Genomic DNA, 20533 nt, shown 5'->3' with positions numbered 1-20533 from the left:
TGTCACATGCACAAGTGCTATGAAATGCGTATTTGCATATACAGTATGCTCCAATGCAAAGACATTAAAGGAGTCACCAAAAACATAAACACAGAAATGCAGCAGAAGCAGCAACAACAAGTTAAATAACATACAACTTAAAAAAGCTGTATGTAGCCATGCAGCAGTAGTTTCTGATTTGGTGTGCGTCACGGGCCCCAACCTAAATACCTGAGCGCATTAAATCTCACAAAGACATCAAGACGTGCAGTGAAGGAACCATCACCCAGTGTGTCTATTTATAGTAAATTAGAGGCCTTAAACAGCCTCTAGTGCATGTTGGCTGTAGTTACAGTTTATTTTGCCCCAGCCTGCCACAGTGTGCAAGTAAATCTGATTGTCATCAGCATAGCATTAATACCCATAGTGGTGAATGATCTCATTCAAAGGACACATGTACTGAAAATACGAAATACTAAAGGTCTGGTTACAGAACTATGTGGAGCACTGACTAAGTGGGGGTACAACCACATTTAAAATAGCTAAGATGTATGTGTTGACTCCTGACATTTTCAGTAATATTGCCTTGAGTTAACTCCTTCTTACACAAATGTCAGCAGTTCTTTACTAGGTGAAAAGAAAGTTTTAATTGGGTGGTGCTTTCTGGAAATGGGACAGTTCCATCCATCCATGTTCTAATTACTTTATCCAGTATGTGGCCATGGAGGAGCCAGAGCCTATCCCAGCAAGACACGGCTGCAAGGCAGGATACAGCCTGGACAGGGCGTCAATCCAGCACAGGGCGAACAGACACAAACACACACACACTCACTCACGCTGGGTTCAGTTTTCCTAAAAGCCAATTAACTTACCAATAAGTCTTTGGATTGCAGGAGAAGACTGGAGCACCCAGAGCAAACCCGCATGAACACACAGATAGCATCCCAGGAAATGACAGGGCTCCAATGCGGAGAACAGCTCTGCTAACCACTGCGCCGTTCACGTGATAAGCACTTCACACCATAATCAATTGGTGAAACCAGGGGAGACAGATCACACAGGACATCAGAGCCACCATGTAAACAGTCTTTAAGATGTAAACAAAAAAAATAATAATTACAGTTGTATCATTTAATGCAACATAAGGTGATAAGTGTCAAGTAACACGTTTTTTAACCATTTTTAAGAACATTAGCTTGTTACTTTTTCAGCCTTGTTTTTCAGTTCCATGTCATTAAGGAGAATGATCATCTAGAAAACTAGTAAAACTTTCCCGATTTCCTACCCTGAAGAAAGAACAAAATATACTTGAATTTGTCCATGATCTGTGATGTGTTTGGCTGTGCATAATTCTTCTGTGTTGTGGAAAAAGCCTTTGATACCCATCCTAGTGGTCTCTAAGTATCTGTCCTGGGAGTGACAGATTCCAGCGTCCTGCCTTCCTGTCCCATCTGTTCTTCTGAAGTTCTAAGGTGAAAGGGCATTTTTTATTTTCTGTGTTCATGCTTTGGTGCTTTCCACTAGGGAAACATGTGACTGAGATTTGGGACATCCTTAAATTCACTCCCTTAATCGTGATTCATCTTTACATAGGCCGGCACTTTCATATTGCGTATAATTTGAAAAACTATAATTGTATTAATCTGTCCTATGACTCTGTCCTTGATGATTTGTGTTCCCAGGGCAAGAGGATAAAGCCCCAGTGATTCAGTAGGCTCATGTCTGCAGTCCAGCCATGATACAATGGCTCTGCTGAGGATAATTCAAGACAAACCAAAAATCGACATGGCACATTTGGTCCAGATTACTCATACTGGCTCAGTTGTTGCCTAGGATAATTAGTCTTGACAGTCATCTTGCTTCCAGGGTGACAGTTGATACTTTGGGCACTGGTGACAGACAATCCAGCATTTCTAGTTGTGTACCAGTTATGTAAAAGCCCTTCACGTGCTGTAGGCCCATACTTCGTCTTGTCCCTTCTTGTATCACTCCTTTGGCAGGTCTTACGCAGATCCTGACAAAAACAGTTTCCTCTCCCTGCCTCCTGTTCCTTCTAATAAGTATTAAGGTATACATACACATAGGGATGTCAGGAAAGAAAATAGAGAATAGAGCAGGAAACAAGACAGTGAAAATAGTCAAACTTTAAAGGTAAAGGTCAAAGGTATATCTGAGCAGCACCTATAATTTGAGGCATGCAAGTGCTTTATTCACTGGCACAGCTCTGGTGAAAGAGTAATACATCAGAGGTAGACTAGTATAACCAAATACAGTGTTTATTAACAAGATAGCATTAACCAAAGACACATACCAGTTGCAACGTTTACAATACAAGGTGTCTGTGAGGTATGTCCTTGGGAGGGCTCTGTAGGGAGCTGTCATTTTGGATCTGATGGAAATCAGGAGTAGACACTCAGGGAAGCAAAAGGTAATTGGACTCAGCTGGTAAAAACTGGGAGTAATAGAGCAGAAGTGTCTCTTTGGAGGGAAAAATACCAGTGGAAAGTGAAACTGGAAACACATTCTGGTTATAGGTGTTGTATTTAAACATTCTACAGTGTGTAATTCTATGGACATTTTGAAGTTAGAAATGACCTCATTCTTAATGAGGTAAAAACCTTACAAAAGCACTCCAATAAGAAGTCAATTTTTGATTTGTTACAAAAATATTTAATCATCCCATTAAAGAAAGGACAGACTAACTGCAGGTTTAATTTTGAAATAAACTGTTACTTAGCCAGCACCTCAGAGGCCCACATTCTTAAGGCCACAAAAATGACACTGACACTCTGAGCACCAGGAATCCACTTACCCTGCCCAGGTGCCTTCTTAGAAAGCCACTATAGAACTGAGATTACTGATAGATTTATGGTAATTGGCAAAGCGCATGAAGCGCTATACCTGTTTCAGGGTAGTGGGTGTCGACCAGTGTCAAACTGCCACTGTCTCCTGGGGAGTCCATTGTAGGCCCTTGGGAGAAATGTGATCACCTCAAAAGGTATCCACAGAAACATGAAATTCACATTTTTCTGATTAAGAGCCAAGATGATGCTACTTGAGACGCAAAACGACCTGTCTGATGTGCTGGATATGCTGGACTCCTGATAAGAGTGGGAAGACTCCAGAATGTTCTCAATATAAACCACCACTTCTGTCGAGAAGATCTGGAAAGACAATTGAGACAAAATCCTCAAAATAAGGCAGGGGACCTTATACAGGCCAAATGGCAAAAAAACAGATATTCAAAATCACCGGTGTTGAAAGCAGCCTTCCAGTGACCACCATTCCTGATCTGCACCAAGTTGCAGGCCCCCCTCAGGTCTTGCAGGCCCCCCTCAGACTTTCTCCAATTAATCGGGGATTAGAGGAAGAGGAGAGCAATTTTTAATATTCTAGATAAGCCCTTGTTAATCAATGTAAGGAAGGATTGTGCCAGCTTTGGCCCCGACAAAACAAACCAGCGTCGTTAGGGAAAGATGAGGAGCAAATTAACCCCTTCAACAGATTCTCTTCAGTGTATTCACTCATAACTCGAGTCTCCAGGGGCCAGAGAGCAAACAAGTACCCATAAAGGGGGGTGAGGGTAGTTCCAGGCAAGGACAGAGGAGACGTGACTCTGCTCAGCAAGAGCTCCTCCTCTCACCCTGAGCCACAGCGCTTACCTGGAACTCCAGGAAGGTTCTGTTTCTTGCACCCACAGTAAAGGCACAGTCCTTGCAAATGGAAACATTGTTGCTCAGTTGACGAAAGCCTGACCTGTCCAATTTGCATAGGTCCATCCCAGAAGATATTGTCACAGCAGAGGAAGAACTGAATGGACAGCTGGTGAAGTGAATGACTGTCTTAAGCTCTGCTGGGGTATTATTATTTTTATCCTGTCGTATTTCATGAAGGCGAATGTTCAGCCTTGGAGCTAGTGTAATGACTCCAAATCATGGGAGTAGGTGCTGCAGTCCCAGCATCCCGCCACCAGAGGGCATCTCAACCTCTGGTGTCTACCTCGTCCAATCAGAACCGGCAGAGTTCAAAACAGACATCATTAGCCAATCCCGGTTTGCCTAGTGTCATTATATCACCAAACTCCCCTCCCCAAGCCTACTTAAACCCTGCTCTGGCTCCAGACCTTGTTCAGTATTGTTTTCAACCTTTTGAGCTCTACAAGTCATCCTTCATTGTACTCACTATGGATTTCTGGATTTCTGGATTTCTGGATTTCTGGATTTCTGGATTTCTGGATTTCTGGATTTCTGGATTTCTGGATTTCTGCCTGTCTCCTGACCTTGATTCTTGGATTGTAAATTTTGTGCTTTATACTTAATCTGTCTCCTGTTTTTTTTAACTTTCGCTTGCCTCTAGATTCCAGTTCTGGATTTCCACAATTTTAGAAACTTTGGATTTCATTTGATCTGCATAGGGTCCACCTCTTGCCTTTTGGGCTGACGAACAGCCTAATAGCAGGTCTCTACAGAAAAGCTAATCTTTCAGCTCCTCTGACAGCAAGAGCTTCCTCCCCACAGGCACTGGACTCCTAATTGAGAGAGTTCGAAATCTAATAGCAAACTGCGGCATAGATGGACTTCCTTGACGCAGTTTAAGGAGCTGGTGTGCAGAATCAGCTGAACACCCAGGTAAATCAAAAACAAGAAGAACTTGCATTTAAAAGCTTGAATAATTCTGCAGATGGGGGTTGGTCCCCCCCCCCCCTTTTTCCCAGAGCGCAGCTGCCCATGTTAGAGCTTCTCCACCGAGTAAGGATGCAATACATGCCACCTTCTTCTGATCGGTGGGAAACTGACTGCTGCATAGAGGAAATTCTCACATTGGGTGAGAAAGCCACAGGGACCTGAAGAATCTCATGAGAGCGGCTGAGGTATTTAAAAAACATTCTGACAAGAGCAGCAGGCATGGGCAGGACGTCCACATAGACCTAGACAGACAGCAGTGCAGCCATGCTTTTAACAGCATCTTTTAATTCATTCAGGCTTTCTTGCGGTGTCTGGATGGAGACTCATCACACTGGTGAAACTTAAGTTGGCCTGCTGGGTGCACTATATCGCTTTGTCTTGCTGTAATATGCATGACACTTACTGGCTGAGAGCAGAGTTTGAAGGTGGTGCAGAGAACCCAGGTGCAGGGTAAAGTCGGCAGGCAAGTATCGGTAAAGTACAATCCAAGCTGCCGTCAGACATCAAGCAGAGTTTGTTGCCAACAAGGTAGTGAAAGTACACAGAGAAAATCCAGGAGCAAAACCAGGGCACAGACAGTTCCAAGGCCAGAGAAATAACTAAGCAGAGTAGAGGCAAACATTTAAAATGGAGTCCAAAAACGCAGGTGAGGTTCAAAGACGGGAACATCAAGAGCACATGTTAAACTGGAACAAAGACTCTCTGAGTCAATCTATTGGGAAGATTAGGTCTTAGAAACAAGGTAAGTACTGGGTTAATAGCATCAGGTGGGACAGACTTCCTACCACTTCATGTTGTTATGGTAACAGATTGATTGGAGGGTGGAGCAGCAGGGTTTTGGTTGCCATGGTTTCTGGGAGGCATCTTCTGGTAATCTGTCAAGAGCAAGTATGACACAGACAGTAAATTGGACACAATTATGTTCTGCTTACCATATACTCAATGCCATCATTATATGACTTATATTTGCCAGGCAAGATATCAAAGCCCATATGGGCATAACTAATGTTCTGTTTTAAATTTACAGGATTAGACTGATTTAAAATCAACAAATTCAAGCCTTTTTCCAGAGCTGCATCAAATAAGGAAAAAAAAAACATCATATGCATCACAGGAGGTTATGTGGTTGGGTAAAATATAGCTCTAAATAAGCATACTTCAACTGTACTTTGCAGGATATCAGCAGTGTCAATACCTCAGGGCAAAGATGAATTATACCGTATATCCAGTAGGCGAAATATACATATTTATGTACTATTTCTCTCTCCCAGTAACGTGGTTATTCATGCTAATCAGTTATGCAGTCACATTACTGGCTAACCACACACACAAAAAAACTGGTGACCCTTGTCTCCAAAATTTTTACACCTTCGAGTGCAACAGGAATTAGACTAAAACCCGATATTTCTCGAATCCATAATGAATGCAACACCACACTTCCCGTTCCATGCTAAAAAGTAGACATTTAATTTCTTCATTTTTTTCCACGAATGAACCAACTTAATAATGTATTATTTTTTTAAAAAACTGACTTGGTAATTGAACGTTGTCAGGCCTGAGACTCGCTTAACTAATGGCCGTGTGAACCTGATAATTAAGTTGACTGGCACTTTGGGTTACCTGGCGTGTACCCGCTTGTGCCATGCAAGCAGCACTGATTAGCGTGAGTGGTACACTGAAATTCACCGCATTTAAGCGTGGGTTTTCACAGTTGGTAACGTATGATAATATTCACACGCGAACAACAAAAAACGATTTGCCAGTCTTCAATGTCACCTTGGATATAGGGGTACAAATCGCATTTGTGTAAGGAGAGCACATTTTAAAACTAGAATTTTTATTTCATTCTTAAATAACAAGACCAATTTGCAGTATTTATGCACATGACGTTCGAAGGGCAAAACTCCGGTTTTTGAGAGTTGAGAATCGAGTCCCCGGTACTTCTTTGCTTGTACTTGTACAAGCGTCCATTTACTTGCCCATTCATTCATTTCAAATAATCCCTTTGGTCGTAAAGGCTCCCAGGGAGCCGGAGACTCAAATACCAGGCAGGGAGCGAGAGGAGGGACTTAATCTACTGTAGGACAATGTGCCAGTCCATACAGTAGTGGGTAATGAGTTGCGTGGGGCGAATTTAGAGACGACAGTTAAGCTTGCCAAGTACACCTGTTGTAATGGCAGGGGGAAACCGGAGTAAATCTCGTGTGGGAGGAAACCCGCGAGAACACCCCGATTCCGCAGAGGCAGACTCTGAAACCGCGCAGCAGCTGCGCTGCGTTTCGCCAGGTATTTGTACCTCATTGCTATTAATGAGAAGACCGGCAAAGGAGTGTCGGCGACCTCCTTTCGTCCTAACCCGATCAGCTCACACTTGGGCTCCACCACGCACTCTAACCAGCACAGATGAGCGGTATGGCGGGCACGAAGCGGTATGTCCAGAGAGGAAGACAAGAGGGGACATGAACAGGAGCCAGATCTATTCCCACACTGCACTCGTACTTGCCCTCGGTGCTCCGCAGCCGCTACAGTAGTCTGATTTCTTTTAAGAAGAGTTAATAAAACCATAGTGAACTTCTTACCTGTAAAGTCAAGGGAGCAAACGTTAGTTGAAACAGACAATAGTACAATACATACAGTAGTTTTGTAACCAGTGTAGTTTTATATACAGTACGTAATTGATTAATAACTCTTTATGTGACTTGTACAAAAATTGAATCTCCTAACAGAAGCGATGCACATCCGCTCAATGTCTCCCGTTTTCTGCACGACTGCGCTTTGATGTTAATTATTACGCTTTGGTGTTCGCTGGAGGTGGGTCTATTTCTGTAAAAAGCAGTAACAAAAATTACAATAAATTGAGGCAGACATTAGAAGGGTCCAGTTTCTGGAAGAAATGAAATTAAAATAGCCCTTCTCCTTGATTTATGTTCAAAAACTAACTCTCCTGGATGAAATAACCGTCCGTGCACCTGTCTTTCACAAACTACACCCCATGTGTTTTAGGATGAACTTCCATTAGGGCGGAAGGAGTCTCGGTTAAGTAAAAACGCGCATTCAAACCGAGGCTTTGCCTATAGTCTGTCGGTTAGAGAGATTTAAAAAAGAGACCCCTCAGCTAATGGTTTCATTCATCATTAATCCGATTTTCAGGACCTTCTTTAAACAGCATGACTATATTTCACTTAATATAGTGTATGTCTAATATTTTATACATTTCATCTTCAGATGGGGGTTGCACGGTGGCTCAGTGGTTTACTTTGCTGCCTCGCAGGGCTGGGGCCGTGGGTACAATTGCGGACCAGGGGCGCTCTCTCTGTGGAGTTTGTATGTTCCCCGCGTTTTCGCGTGGGTTTCCTGCGGGTGCTCCGGTGTCGTATCCATTTCAGTATCCCTTGGAAATGTGTATCCACCTCCAACAATGCACACGCGCCGTTATTTCAGGGACGCCCATATATAAAATGATTGCTACTGTATGTAACAAGGACAAAAGACGCACATGGCCTTTGTGAGCTTTCTTTGGGTGTCCTCTGGCTCGAGTACAGATACCTTTAGCTTTCATTCAACTGGTGGTGGCAACATTTTTACATTACTTTAATCCCTAGCAGAAACGCATTAAATACACCGAGAAACCGATACAAACACACAAACAACTGGATCCTTTTTTATCTATATCGTAATAAGCAAAGGCGCAAACATGCACTCAGGAGTTGCCTACTGTACAGTATATCATTAAATATCCTGGAACGTTTTGTGGAGCGTGTGATCATTTCGGAGAAGCGATACAGATTTCCAGGGGAGACTGAATTACATACGACACCAGGATAGGCACTGGCTCCCCTGCGACCCTGTATTACATAAAGCAGTTAGAAAATGTTTGGAAAAATGACAAAGGAAAACATGAGAAATGGAGATCGAGAGTTTGGATGAATTCTGTACATTGAGGTGTCACATACAGTACATGGATTGTTGGTAAATTCAAGGTCCTGCTAGGACCTGGCCAGAAATATAAATACAATTAAAGAGCTACAGCTTTATTATTGGTGTCATACGCTTTTCTTCTGCGTGGAGGGAGAGTTTATAATATGAATGCTTGCGCGTGTGGCTGTCTCAGGTTTTGTGACATGGGTCCACTCCACAGAACTCCTGTGACATTTATCAGTACCACACAGCCAGTGCTTCCCAGGCGAATTCACTCAGGACTGTGTTGGTAAACATTGTGTAATGCAGCGAGCTACCATATTCATTCAAAAATATAACGAGCATGGTGGACGTAGAGTTAATAACATAATATTTACAGACTTAATAGCCCGACAGCGTCAGTGCCACAGTCGCTGTGCGAGACTCGCGGATGTGAACGGACAAGGCTGTGAGGAGTTCAGTCTCGCATGATGCAGGAGAGAACCCCGCGCTCAGCGCGCACCCGTGAGCGCAGCTCTGGAGCCCGATCTGTTATGTAACAGCGTGGCTTCCGCTCGTGACTGCTTTTCCAGTGTCTGGCGTGATAAATGCTTACCCTCTCCCCAAATCTCACCGTACATACAATGACCAGAGCAAGTGCAGTTGTGCAGAAAATCTGTTTTATAGACCATTACTTAAAATAGCCTCTTCTCCAACCTCTCCAGAAATTGCCACACATCCAATATATTATTCAGCACAGAGAAATCCCTCCTTCATGGTTTTCGGGCACCCTGAACTTTACAGAAACGCTGGGTGGGAAGAGCAAGACTCGGTATAGATAACCGAAGAAACATCAATATCTTATTTTAGTATTTGATCTTTTTTTTAGCGCAACTGATTATATTTGGGTGCGAGCACCGGCAAATCCAGAGCAAGGTGAGCGACTGAAGACGAAACGAGAAATAACAGGGTGGGAACTTCAAGAACTGACGGGAAAACCCACATCGAACGGGTGACTGACATGAGAGAGAGGGGAGATAGAGAAACGATCCAGCCAGCAGTTGCAAAGAGATTATATTCTTGGATCTACTGTAAATGCCACAGTTTAGAGAAGCGAATCCTGGAATTTACCTCTCTTGAAAGCACTGAGCAAAGGCACTTTTAAAAAGAATAGGAGAAAATGAGCCCAGGGACAACTCGAAGAGGACACTACAATAGACCATGTAATTAAAATATCTTGGTAGACTCCTTTAAAATGTTCATCCTGGATCTGTGCCAATCCGTGGCTTTCTTTGATGCATTTTATTAAAAGCCACTGGTTGGGAAAGCCGTACCGATGAAAAACAGTTTGTGTATTTCGCGTTCAGAAGACAAGCGAGCGCACGCAGCATTCGAAACGACAGTAGAACTTGGGATAATTTTGGAAATATCGAAAGCTCCCTAAAACGGTATTGATTCGAGGCGGTCATATACAGTATTGTAATGCGCACCTGAAAGCTGAGGTGAGCTTGAGAAAGGACGGTCTGTGTCCTGCGAAGAGCTGATGATTCCCGCACTGTTATAGCGGAGGTCGGCTTTCCTGTAGTACTCACCGCAAAATCCGGCTATCACTAAGTGTCCAGACTGGATGCAGTTTCGTCGGATAACGTAGACCGCCGTCTTTAGTGTTTTTTTATCATTTGGGGATTTTATGAAGCTTTCTTGGAGCTTTGGAAAAAGAATAAAGACGGCGACCAATTAAGTGCGTGGAGCGCGTTTGGTAAGCAGAGTGGGGGAAAGCAACAGCCGAAGAGTGCAGTTCAGACGAAATAAATTGTTTTATTTTTTCCGGTGGTTGCGATATTAGCTTTACTTGGTGTGCCTTGGGGCAAGGCTGTAAGAATCACTAAAAGTTATCACTGTTATCCTTGTTGGTTTAGTTTTGCGTTAAAAGTCAGCGATGAAGGCGAAAAACAGGCAACAGAGCTTGTCTGATTCGAGAGAATTGGACGGTTCCTATGACCAGCTAACCGGTAAGTGCAAACCTTCGTGTTGCGCTCCGATAGTTAAAGATGCAATGTCACTTTTTAACAGTTTTAAAAAGACTTGGAAACTTTCAGTTTTGTTTACGCTCTTACAGCTTCACGATACGGGGTCATGAGAAGTTGAACAAGTTGCTGGAGCTACCTGTATAAACTAACTTCTTAACACCGAAATTAGATTTTATATAACTAAGGTATTATTTGTTGACGTCTTTACTTTTTTCAGTCTAAGGAAAGTGGACATTCCATCTTTAAAACGGGATCTGCATGAGAGCGCTCGCATGTTTTATCAATTGCATTGATGTTTGAAAAACGTGGATTCCTTTGCTGACCTGGTTTATCTTTTAGCTTATTGGGTTCATCTGTGGTTTCAGGATACTAGTCTTCTCCTTAAGTGCCACTGTTTTATATTTAATTTCATTGCGAGTTAGGACTATTTTGTGTGCTGATTACTGTTTTTTTTTTAAATCTGAATATATTTTTTTAAATCATATAAATTGAAGTTGTAGTTTTCTGCGCCTGGAGTTTGTAATCTAGACTTCCAAGTACAACATTCCGTAATACCTCTCGCATTCTCTTAACGCATAATCATCCAATAACTGCAGAACAGTTTGATTGCAAAAGGACAAAACAGATTACTAATGTAACCAAGGACAGATCTACTACAGCCCGCGTATTTAGAACTACTGTTTCCTCTGTCATTAATAAAGTATCCAAGTTATTCCGAAGAACCAGTTTGGAATTTTAATTTATCAGGGTTAATTAAACTAATGAAATGATTATTTCCTTACTTGGCAGCCGAGAGCGTCTATTTAATACAGCATAGACTATGGTGTATTTGAGTTATTTTGTAAACGGGGAGGAGGACGTTTTGTGGGGGGATTTATAAGTACCCGTTTATCGATTAGCATTTGAATTCAACTCGTAAAGAAAGATCAGCACATTAAATAAAGGCTTTGACACATTTCCGTATCATCAATTTTCAATGACTGTGGGAAGTGTACCATCAAAGAAGATATTATTTATACATCTCTTCCCATATAAAAAGACGTGTCTTGTATTAAAAAAAACCGAAGGAAAAGAATAGAGAGTGCACCAGTCATATTATTTGATTTCCATTTACAGTATATTATAAGCGGGATGCGTGCAGACTTTAATTGTGCAGTACTGAAGGGTCAGTCTAGACAAGTCCTTTGTACTGTGCTCTGAAGCTTGAAAAGAACTGGCTGAGATGTGCCTTATGGCTTTAGGAATGATGATGTGCAGTGCCTACGTTTGAGATATGTAACAAAACACTTTGAACCATTTTGATGTAATGTTATGTGCCTATTGGGTTTGTATTTTGCCTGTCACAGACTACACTACTGTATAAAAATAATGCTTTCCCCTTTAAGTAATTCTGACAACTCTGGTATTGAATCTGCATCAGGCAATATTGTCTCAGTACTCCAACAAAATACAATAGCAGTTAATGGCATTTGTGTACAATGAAACAGACTATATAATACAGTATATTGCTATGTCCAGTGCCAACCAAAGGGAAAATTGTATTTTGGTGCCAACCCACTGATGGGCACTGGCCAGAACTGTGACTAGTGTTTTGTTTTGGATTTGAAGGAGGATTTGAAATATGGTACCTGTCATTGTAATGATTTTGCCACAAAGAAAAAACAATACTTCATAATGCTGTGTCTCCTACACAGGGTTTTTACCTCCAGTTTTGCTTAATATGTACAATCCTCCGAACCAGCTCTGTCATTTGGTATGTTAAACTAAACATACTGTATATCTGAGAGGCAGGTATCATCTAAATCCTTAGCCAAGATTTTATTTTTCATAAATTATACAATCCCTTGATCACAGTACTCTGGACAGTCATCCATATCACCCACATGTGAGGCCAGCCCAGGGTGTGACATAACCTAGAAGGTTGTTTTACAGTTTAAACCAAGGGAATTGATGAATATCCAATTGAAGGTTGGTTGACCCATTTGCAAAAAAAATAAATGCATTAAGAAGCTATGAAAGTGGGAATTGTATCTGTGTTTCTTGTGTAAAAGTTGCTGAACTTTTAATATGAGTGAAAAGGAGGGAAATCACTTTCATCTCCTTCCTAATCAATGCAGTTTTCTGTGTTGAGAACCATTTTTGGTTGAATGACAAAAACACTGCTAAGGAGAGGTTTTTTACCTCTAAGTTAACTTCAGTTAAAAGGTGTTTTCTTGACTTTTTCCTCTGAAATTATTCAGTAAGCCTCAAGATCAGCAGATCCTCAGAGCTCTTCTTTATTACAAGTGAGACAATGTCATATGCATGACTGGCAGATAGGTCAGTTTCTATCAACAGGAGGTAGAAATGGAATAAGGAGCTAGAGTGGAATATTAAGCAAGCTAATTTACTCTTTTATTTTTAATTCCTATATCGTTCATCCTTTCCTCTCTCCTTAAATGGACATCTCATAGGTTGAACTACAGTGTAACTTAAGCAGTTCTGTGGAGAGAAAGGATTTGGGAAATCGAAAAGTGCATTTTACAGCATCGTCTTTGGGCTGTGAGCTGTAACAGGAATTTATTGCTGTTACAAAGTTCACTTACAATTATTGGTTCTGAAAGCCTTTGCCACTAGTACCAACCTTAGGCCAATATTAAATACAGACTTTGGACCTGCCAGTTGTGGATCATGACTGTGGTACTGTACTTGACGCCTGATTTCTGTTTGCTTTTGGCCTTGCATTATGTAATCTACAAATAGATGGTCAGTGCAATTTTTGTTTGGTCCAGACCCTAGTTTGAAAGAAGCATCATTCACGAGACTGTGATTGTATGTGTGACAAGAACTCAAGATTGGCCTAATCCCTTAAGAGTAAGGGTTCTCTTAAGTACAGCAGATGTATAACATACTGGATACAGTACAAGTAGTTCAGGTGGGTAGACGCATCAGCATGCGTTGCCTGCAAAGGAACAAGTAATAGGTTTATTCCATGCTGAAAAGAGAAGAAGGAAAACACAAAGTTTTGGTCGTGGAGCCTTCTTCAGGTGTCATACTGTATGCAAGTAACACAACTCTGTGTCCCATATAATAGGCAGGGGAAGGGAGCAAGACCAGAGATAAAACGTATTAGATACTTCCAGATCCTTAACAGGCCTAATTGCAGTAAACTCCTGTGCTGATGAAGTGTATAAGAGCATAACTGTTCTTGTGTTTTAGAGATATTGTAGAATAGTTCATCCAACTGCAGATCAGGAGTTAATGTGTTCTACAGGGAAGGATGCCAGTCTGGTCCTGCCTCTTGTCATGTTCGTAAATCCGTCCTCTTAAGGACGCTCCAGCCCTTCCTTGTTTTCTACTCATCCACTGAACCTGTTCCCGTTGTGTTTTTAAATCTTATTTGTCTTGGATGGACTGCCCGGTTTTGGACTTCTGCCTCCGCTTGGATTCTCCCTTGGACTCAGTTCTGGATTGTTTGCCTCGGCCACACCTCCCCCGAACACCAGTGCACCATGGATACGCCCCCCTGTTTTTCATTCCCGACTCCCGCATGCTTTTTTCCCCTTGTTTTCCTCACTCATCCCCGGATTGTGTCGTCTGCATAGGGTCCAGAAAGAACGCCTTAGTTACACCTCTTGTGCATACCAAGAAAATAATACCCAAATAATAAATTATAATGTGACTTGAAATGAATATATACAAAGGCAGCTGTTAAGCTCTTCCTGCAGATCAGAACGTGTATGCTTTGATGTCCCTGATGTTTAATTGAGTATGTGTAGTGTTTTTTTAATATATCATTCTAGGCACATTTATGCAACATTTTATTCATTGTAATTGGGTTGCATTGATAACATCAAGGACCTCCAGCTTTTAACTTTCATCAGCAAAGTTTAGAACACTTTTATGACTTGTAAAGGAATGTAACTGAATAAAATGTCATGTGAATGTGAATACGTCTGGTCTAATTATGTACCAATATTAAATATGATATGGTTGGTTGGTCCATTTGCAAAAGGTAAAATTTGTGGAAATCTAGGCACCCAGGAATTCAAGAACAAGGCAAACACTCTCATCTCCTTCCTAATCAATGTGTTTTTCTGTGTTGAAAGCCCCATGTACCATTATATGGCACAACATTTATTTATAAGTAATGCATGTAAATTATACTAAAAGAACAGGTACTGTACACTATGTCCCAAACTATAATTAGATTTATAAGTAGTTTTATCTTTAATTACATCCAATGATAATTAGGCTTTAAAATTGTTCACTTGTCCAGTGAAAGCCTAGTGTAATTGCTTTAAAGTATCAGCCCCAAGACAGTATATTGTTCTTTTGCTTGGTTACTGTTTACTCTTTAGAAGAATGCTAATGAGATGAATCCTGTCTTTTATCTCTTTCCACAACGTCTTCAGGGTGAATGCTGTACTGCCCAAGCAATATTCTGTTGAAGCCGGTTTGCCTTTCTTTTTATGTGTTCTGGGTTTTTGTTTTGTTTGCATTAATGCTTGAATGACCAGCCTTTGATTTATGAATAAGCTTTGTGATGTATGCAGTTTTCGTATTGATATTCTCTAAAGGACATTCCCCCTTTTTTCATCTCGGAAGTTGGTGTTGAAATACCTGAAGATCCCACAGAGGAGGGAAGTGTTGATTTAGAATAGTAACTGAGGGAATAATGCAGGCCCTGCCTCTTGATCTGAGGGGATTCCGAATGATTATTATGGGTAATGTGAGACATGAACCGGACAACACAGAGAGGAACTAAGAAGTGCTTTTAAAACGGCAAGCAGGAGCTTTTTTAGACATGGGGTTGAGGAAAGCTGTACCTACAGTAGCCATGGCAAGGAATGTGATACCTTGGTTCCTTTCAAGAATCATCTGTAATTGGATTAATCTGCTTCTGACCATCAACTGGGTTAAATGGGCCTTGGGGCCTTCTCTCATTGGCAAACATTATGTTCCCAGTTATCCCACTGTTTCCCTCATTTCTGTGTCATTTCAAAGTAGTTAATTTTATATATCATTTCAGTTGAAGATATATATAGATACTGTTGCATTAGATGCTTTGTTGAGTATTAGGGCTCACACTTGAATGATGTGTGACACTACATGCTGTATATGAACTACAGTACATAGCAGATCAGATTAGAGTAGCGTAAAGATGTAATAAATTAGTGTAATCCAATAGTGGAATTTAACCAAGACACCAAGGTTAACAGCCCTTTCTTTGGAATAGTTTTAAAGGACCTTTAAACACCAGGTGGTAATGGCACCAGTAAAGACATTTTGGATGTGAATTTGGACATTCTTGATTTAGAAATGAAAGTGCCAAACTGTCTTTGGAAATGTACAATACCAGTCTTGACATGACCCAAGCTTGCTTAGCTTCAAAGAGCATCATTTAGCTAATTTATGCAAGAATCTCATACAGTCGTATCTTGAATTTTCTAGTTGGTCCTTGTTTCATTTATTCTAAATTAGGTCTAGGGATTACCTCAATATCTTTCAAAGCTTTTAAATACTACTACAGTATCACGTTTCCTCTTGACCCCCATTGCCATCAACTGATGAAATTAAGTTCCTTTAATCTATATGGCTTTGTACTTTAGACCTGCAATTAATGGGAAAGAAAACAAATTGGGAAACTGATACTTCAATTATGTTTCAAATCATTTTATTTGAAGGTTATCATAACATCTTTAGTTGTGATCGGTTATTAAAAAATGAAACTTCCTTGCCGTATTAATATACACGTCAGGAAGTCCGCTCCACTCCGATAGATCTGGTCAATATTCAAGGCAGCTGGAATATTACATCTGATCTGTTTTAATGTTTCATAAGGTTTTGTGGTGCCTGTTGCTTGAAATATCGTTATCATTTCTTATATGTTCAGTGTCGTCCATGTATTATTTAACTTGTTGCTCTAACCATATGTTCTCTCTTCCTTTGTGCTGGCACAGGTTTTAAAAAGTGTGGTACTTTTAGAAAGATCTGTTATTGTTACCAGAAATTTGGAGGCCATATCTTTTGTTATGGTGCACAGACTATTTTCTTTTCAGTTGTAAACAGTGGGGTACAGAGCTGCTTCTGAATTTCCTGTCTTTCGGCAGTGTTCTCGCTGTTCCTCCGAAATGGAATTGTGACTCAAGCAGTCCTATGTTAGCATTACGTAGAAAAGGTGTAATATTGCCATTGCAGATAACTTTTGGAAAGTGCCTTTCTCTCCAGGTTTCATAGCACGTGCCTAATGTTTCTTTAAGAACTTGAAAAATATATTAATTTTTATCTTTCAGCTAGCTATTTGTTGCTTTTTTGTCCTGAAAGCCCCCCAAATCACCAAACACACCTCCTACTCACCTCCCCCTAGAGTTAAAAGAGATCTAAACCCATTCTGAAAGCAACCTTTAGCTGATCTCCTGCATTCTGGTTTCAATCATAAATTGTACTCCAGTGTATTGGGAACCACTGCTGGTGTTATAGTGCTCTCTTCACAAGGCAATTAAACTAATTTGTGAGATTGGACAAATTTAGCTGGTAATCTATAAACGCAGTTTGTAATGAACTGAAAACACTGCATTTTAACATGGTTTATGGAAGCTACTGTGTATATCAACCATGCACATTTTGTAAATTCAAAAGAGGTGCTTTCCTCCACTACAGGAAATGTAAAACCCAGTGTGTTTTCGCTGCTGGACATATTGCTCATGGAAATGACAATGTCTTCAGAAACTGAACATGATCTGCAAAAAATCTTCTCGGTATTATGTTTAAATACAATATACCCCAAAACTTGTTTTTTGCTTCTGAGGGGCCCTACCAGAACAATACCCCCAAAGCCTGGTACTTCAGACATACTAGTTCTTTGTAGGACATGCATCGCGTTGAAATAAAGAGCTTGAGAAGAGATGTTAATGTTGATCCTAGTACTGCATTCAGTGCCACTACAGAGGAAAAAATCAAACTGCATGACTTTGTATGAACAGGGTTTCTGTACTCTACCAATTATTATGTGACAGAATCTCTTTAAACCTGGCCTCACTAACTTGTATGAATTCTTACTCTATAATGCCTGTAACGTGCTGTGTTATGCCTTTGTTAATATACACCATTTCCATTTCTGTAATATTGTAAACACTCTTATTCCTGTGTTTATGTACATTTCTAAAGAGAAAAAGAAACAATCTGTCTTTGCAGCAGCTTAAGGTGTTTATGACGAGCCCTTCTTGGTTTGGGGTCAGCCTCTGTCTCACAAGCCCCCCTGTTGTCCTGCACTGGCCTGCTTGCTCACTCTTGACTCACGGTGCCCTGGCTCGGAGGTGTGAGTGATTGCGCTGCACAGGAGACCCACGCTTAGAGATGATCTGGTCTAATTAGCTGTATAGGCTGAGTCTTTGTGCTGCTGTTGATTTGAACTCTGCCCGTGCTTGCGCACAAGCAGAAATTCATTCTAAATGTAAATCCGACGGTGGGTGGAGGGAGGGTGACTCAGTCCTATTTTTTCCCATGGCTGGTGGTGCGGTCAGCCAAGGTGAGAGAGGATGACCTGCACATTTCAAAGCAGGTGTGGGCAGCATGAAAATTAAAAGCCCTTTCATTCTTATTCTTATTCTTATTCTCTGCATATCCAGTACAGAGTTGCAGGTGGGACTGTGGCTCTGTCTGGATGTGGTTTGTTTTAGAAGCTTTGCTTTCACAGTGTTAAATATAAAATATTTCTCAGTGTACTCTTTCTGAAAATCAAAGGGTTAAATAAGAGGATCATGCTTGCCTTTCCTTTTATTGAGACTGTTTTTAATCAAGTTTGGCATCAAATTAATGTAGTTTGGAAAATCAATTGATCTTAAAAAGGTCCACTTTTTACTATTTTATTTTTAATATGCTGATATCTACATTTTGTAGTGGTAGCTGTTTGTTATAACCAAAAATTTCTGCATTAGTCTTTGGGTTGGCACACTACTGATGCATTCCCCTTTGGATGTTTAAACATTTTTGATGTTTTAATTGTGTTTCTCAAATTTCATCAAGGAAGATCATTAAGCAAAGAGAATGATTTATTCATCTTCTATGTTTTGCATCTCCAGCAGATCAAGATCAAGGGGGAATACAGTGACAAACAGCATTCTGTTCTCGTTAATTTCTGTGCGTGGCATGACTGCCAGTTACTGGCCACTGGTCTCAGTCGAGTGAATGGATATCAGTGTGTTACTGTACTTTCAAATGATTTACTCTCAATTGTTTTCCTCCCTTTGGGCTTCAGTGTTGGAAACACCACTGAGGAAGGAAAGACAAGGTGATTAATCAGCACATTGTGGGAATAAGTAAGACAAACAGAATTACCTGGGAGGTTGGAAGGATAGTGTGACATTTAGGGCTGCTGTGTCGCAGCTCCTGGGTCACAGGGTTCAATTCCAGAGTGTCTTCTGTGTAGAGATTGCATCTCTCTTTATCCACATTGGTTTTCTATGAGCTTCAGTTGCCTCCCACCCCTGGGAGGCATGCTGGCAAGGTTAAGTGATGTCTTTAAATTGCCCCTCTGTGTGTTGTCCGACAATAGACTGAAGTCCTGCCTTGTTTTCAGGATAGGCTTCTGCGACTCTTCCAAGGAATCAGTGCCTTGATTTGATACAAGGTGGCTAATTAACCTGGGAACAGTGACAGAGGAAGTTGCAGGCTCTGGTGCAAATATATTGCGGGCTTCCTCTCATGATATAACACACTAGCTGTGTTTCCTCCCCAGTCTCTGCAGGAGTGAGGCACGGTGCGTGACGAGCAAGCGGACTGCTGAAATTAACGTAGACTTCATGCTCAACCTCTTTGTCGGCTGCAGCCCCCCCAAAAATCTCTATCATAGTCAGTTTGGCTAAACTGCACTCTTTTGATTTTTCTTTTGCGTGCACCACTTAAAGGTATAACTAAAGGTATTGTGGTGGTGATTCTTGGCTAATTTGAGTAATTTCCATTTACTTCCTTTTTATTCTTCCTGTCTTCTTCCTCATAAAACTTTGTTGTAATCGGCTTATTTAAAAACTCCAGTCAGAATGGTTCCCACAGACCTTTGCATGGCTGCTCATGTGTATCTTGCCAATTAAATTAAAATACATTTTATATCCAAACATCCAATCCCAGTTCTAGCCCTGGCCTTAATGGGATTCTTTGAAACATCAAGTTAATTATGAGAGATTATTTTGAACGTCCTGTGAGAGAGACAGACTTTCAATATTAATGGCATAAATACAAGTGAATCACCAGAGGTATAACAAAACTACAATATCGGACTACTGTGTGTAGTACTGTAGTAGTTAAAAGAGGGTCCATACTTCACTGTAGGGGGTCCCCAGTCATGGAGCCCACTCCACAGTGTGGCCCTGGTGTGACTACACAAGCGTCTATCTCCTGTACCTCGAATACCACGCAGGAAGCCTATGGAGTTCTCTCCTCTTTTTTCATGGGCAGATGGGGCCCTGATAGGGCTTGCACCCTGGACTCTGGTGGCAAACTGTCTAACAACCCAAGACAGCCATTCATACCTGCTGTAGGAGAAGGAGAATCCCACATCTACTGCCATGTCTTTAGGTTATATTTTTTTGAGTATTTTTTAAATCTGACTTATGAAATATTACTCCTCACGTCAAATGGGTGTAACCATCTTTGCAATTTTCTGGAGGAAACAAAGGCATCACTTATTATTCATTTAAGCAAACACAGTAAACAAAATCCACATAAGCAGGCAGTTGTTTGACACTCCCCTAGTCACTGTGTGTCACCCTCCTGAACCTTCTGGACCTCTGTGCTTTGCTTTGCAGTAACAGCTGAGGCCTACTCCACTCCCTAGCCTCTGTAAGTAGTGAAAGTATTTCCTAAATGACATTATTTGTATTAAGTTCTTTGGTCCCCAGAGGCGGTGTGTAGGCCTTACCTTGTAGAGAATGGGCCTGTCTGGATGGGCTCTTTGTCTGGGTG

The 20533-nt window shown here is 41.2% G+C and overlaps 1 protein-coding gene and 1 long non-coding RNA gene across 4 annotated transcripts in view; one reads left to right on the top strand and one right to left on the bottom strand.

The window, feature by feature from the left end:
- Nucleotides 1–1057: 1057 nt before the first annotated feature.
- On the bottom strand, nt 1058–10162 carry LOC148661759 (uncharacterized). The gene is made up of 3 exons (XR_015939596.1): nt 10052–10162; nt 5068–5539; nt 1058–3143 (listed from the first exon to the last, which is right to left on the bottom strand). It is a non-coding gene; the product is annotated as an uncharacterized LOC148661759 (long non-coding RNA).
- The window catches only part of LOC148661758 (A-type potassium channel modulatory protein KCNIP2-like), a 245925-nt gene continuing 234919 nt past the window's right edge, over nt 9528–20533 (top strand). For 2 of the 3 annotated variants that reach the window (XM_088635956.1, XM_088635957.1), the window contains exon 1: nt 9528–10573. In XM_088635956.1, coding sequence (XP_088492082.1) covers nt 10501–10573 — 73 coding nt within the window. In that variant the 5' untranslated portion in view covers nt 9528–10500. The remainder of the gene's footprint in view (nt 10574–20533) is intronic. The other variant, XM_088635964.1, reaches the window with a different exon arrangement.

Source organism: Lepisosteus platostomus, chromosome 6, assembly GCF_059453375.1.
Source record: "Lepisosteus platostomus isolate fLepPlt1 chromosome 6, fLepPlt1.hap1, whole genome shotgun sequence".
Classification (NCBI taxonomy): domain Eukaryota; kingdom Metazoa; phylum Chordata; class Actinopteri; order Semionotiformes; family Lepisosteidae; genus Lepisosteus; species Lepisosteus platostomus.
The sequence above is the reverse complement of the archived record's forward strand: the minus strand, read 5'-3'. Positions and strand labels throughout refer to the sequence as shown.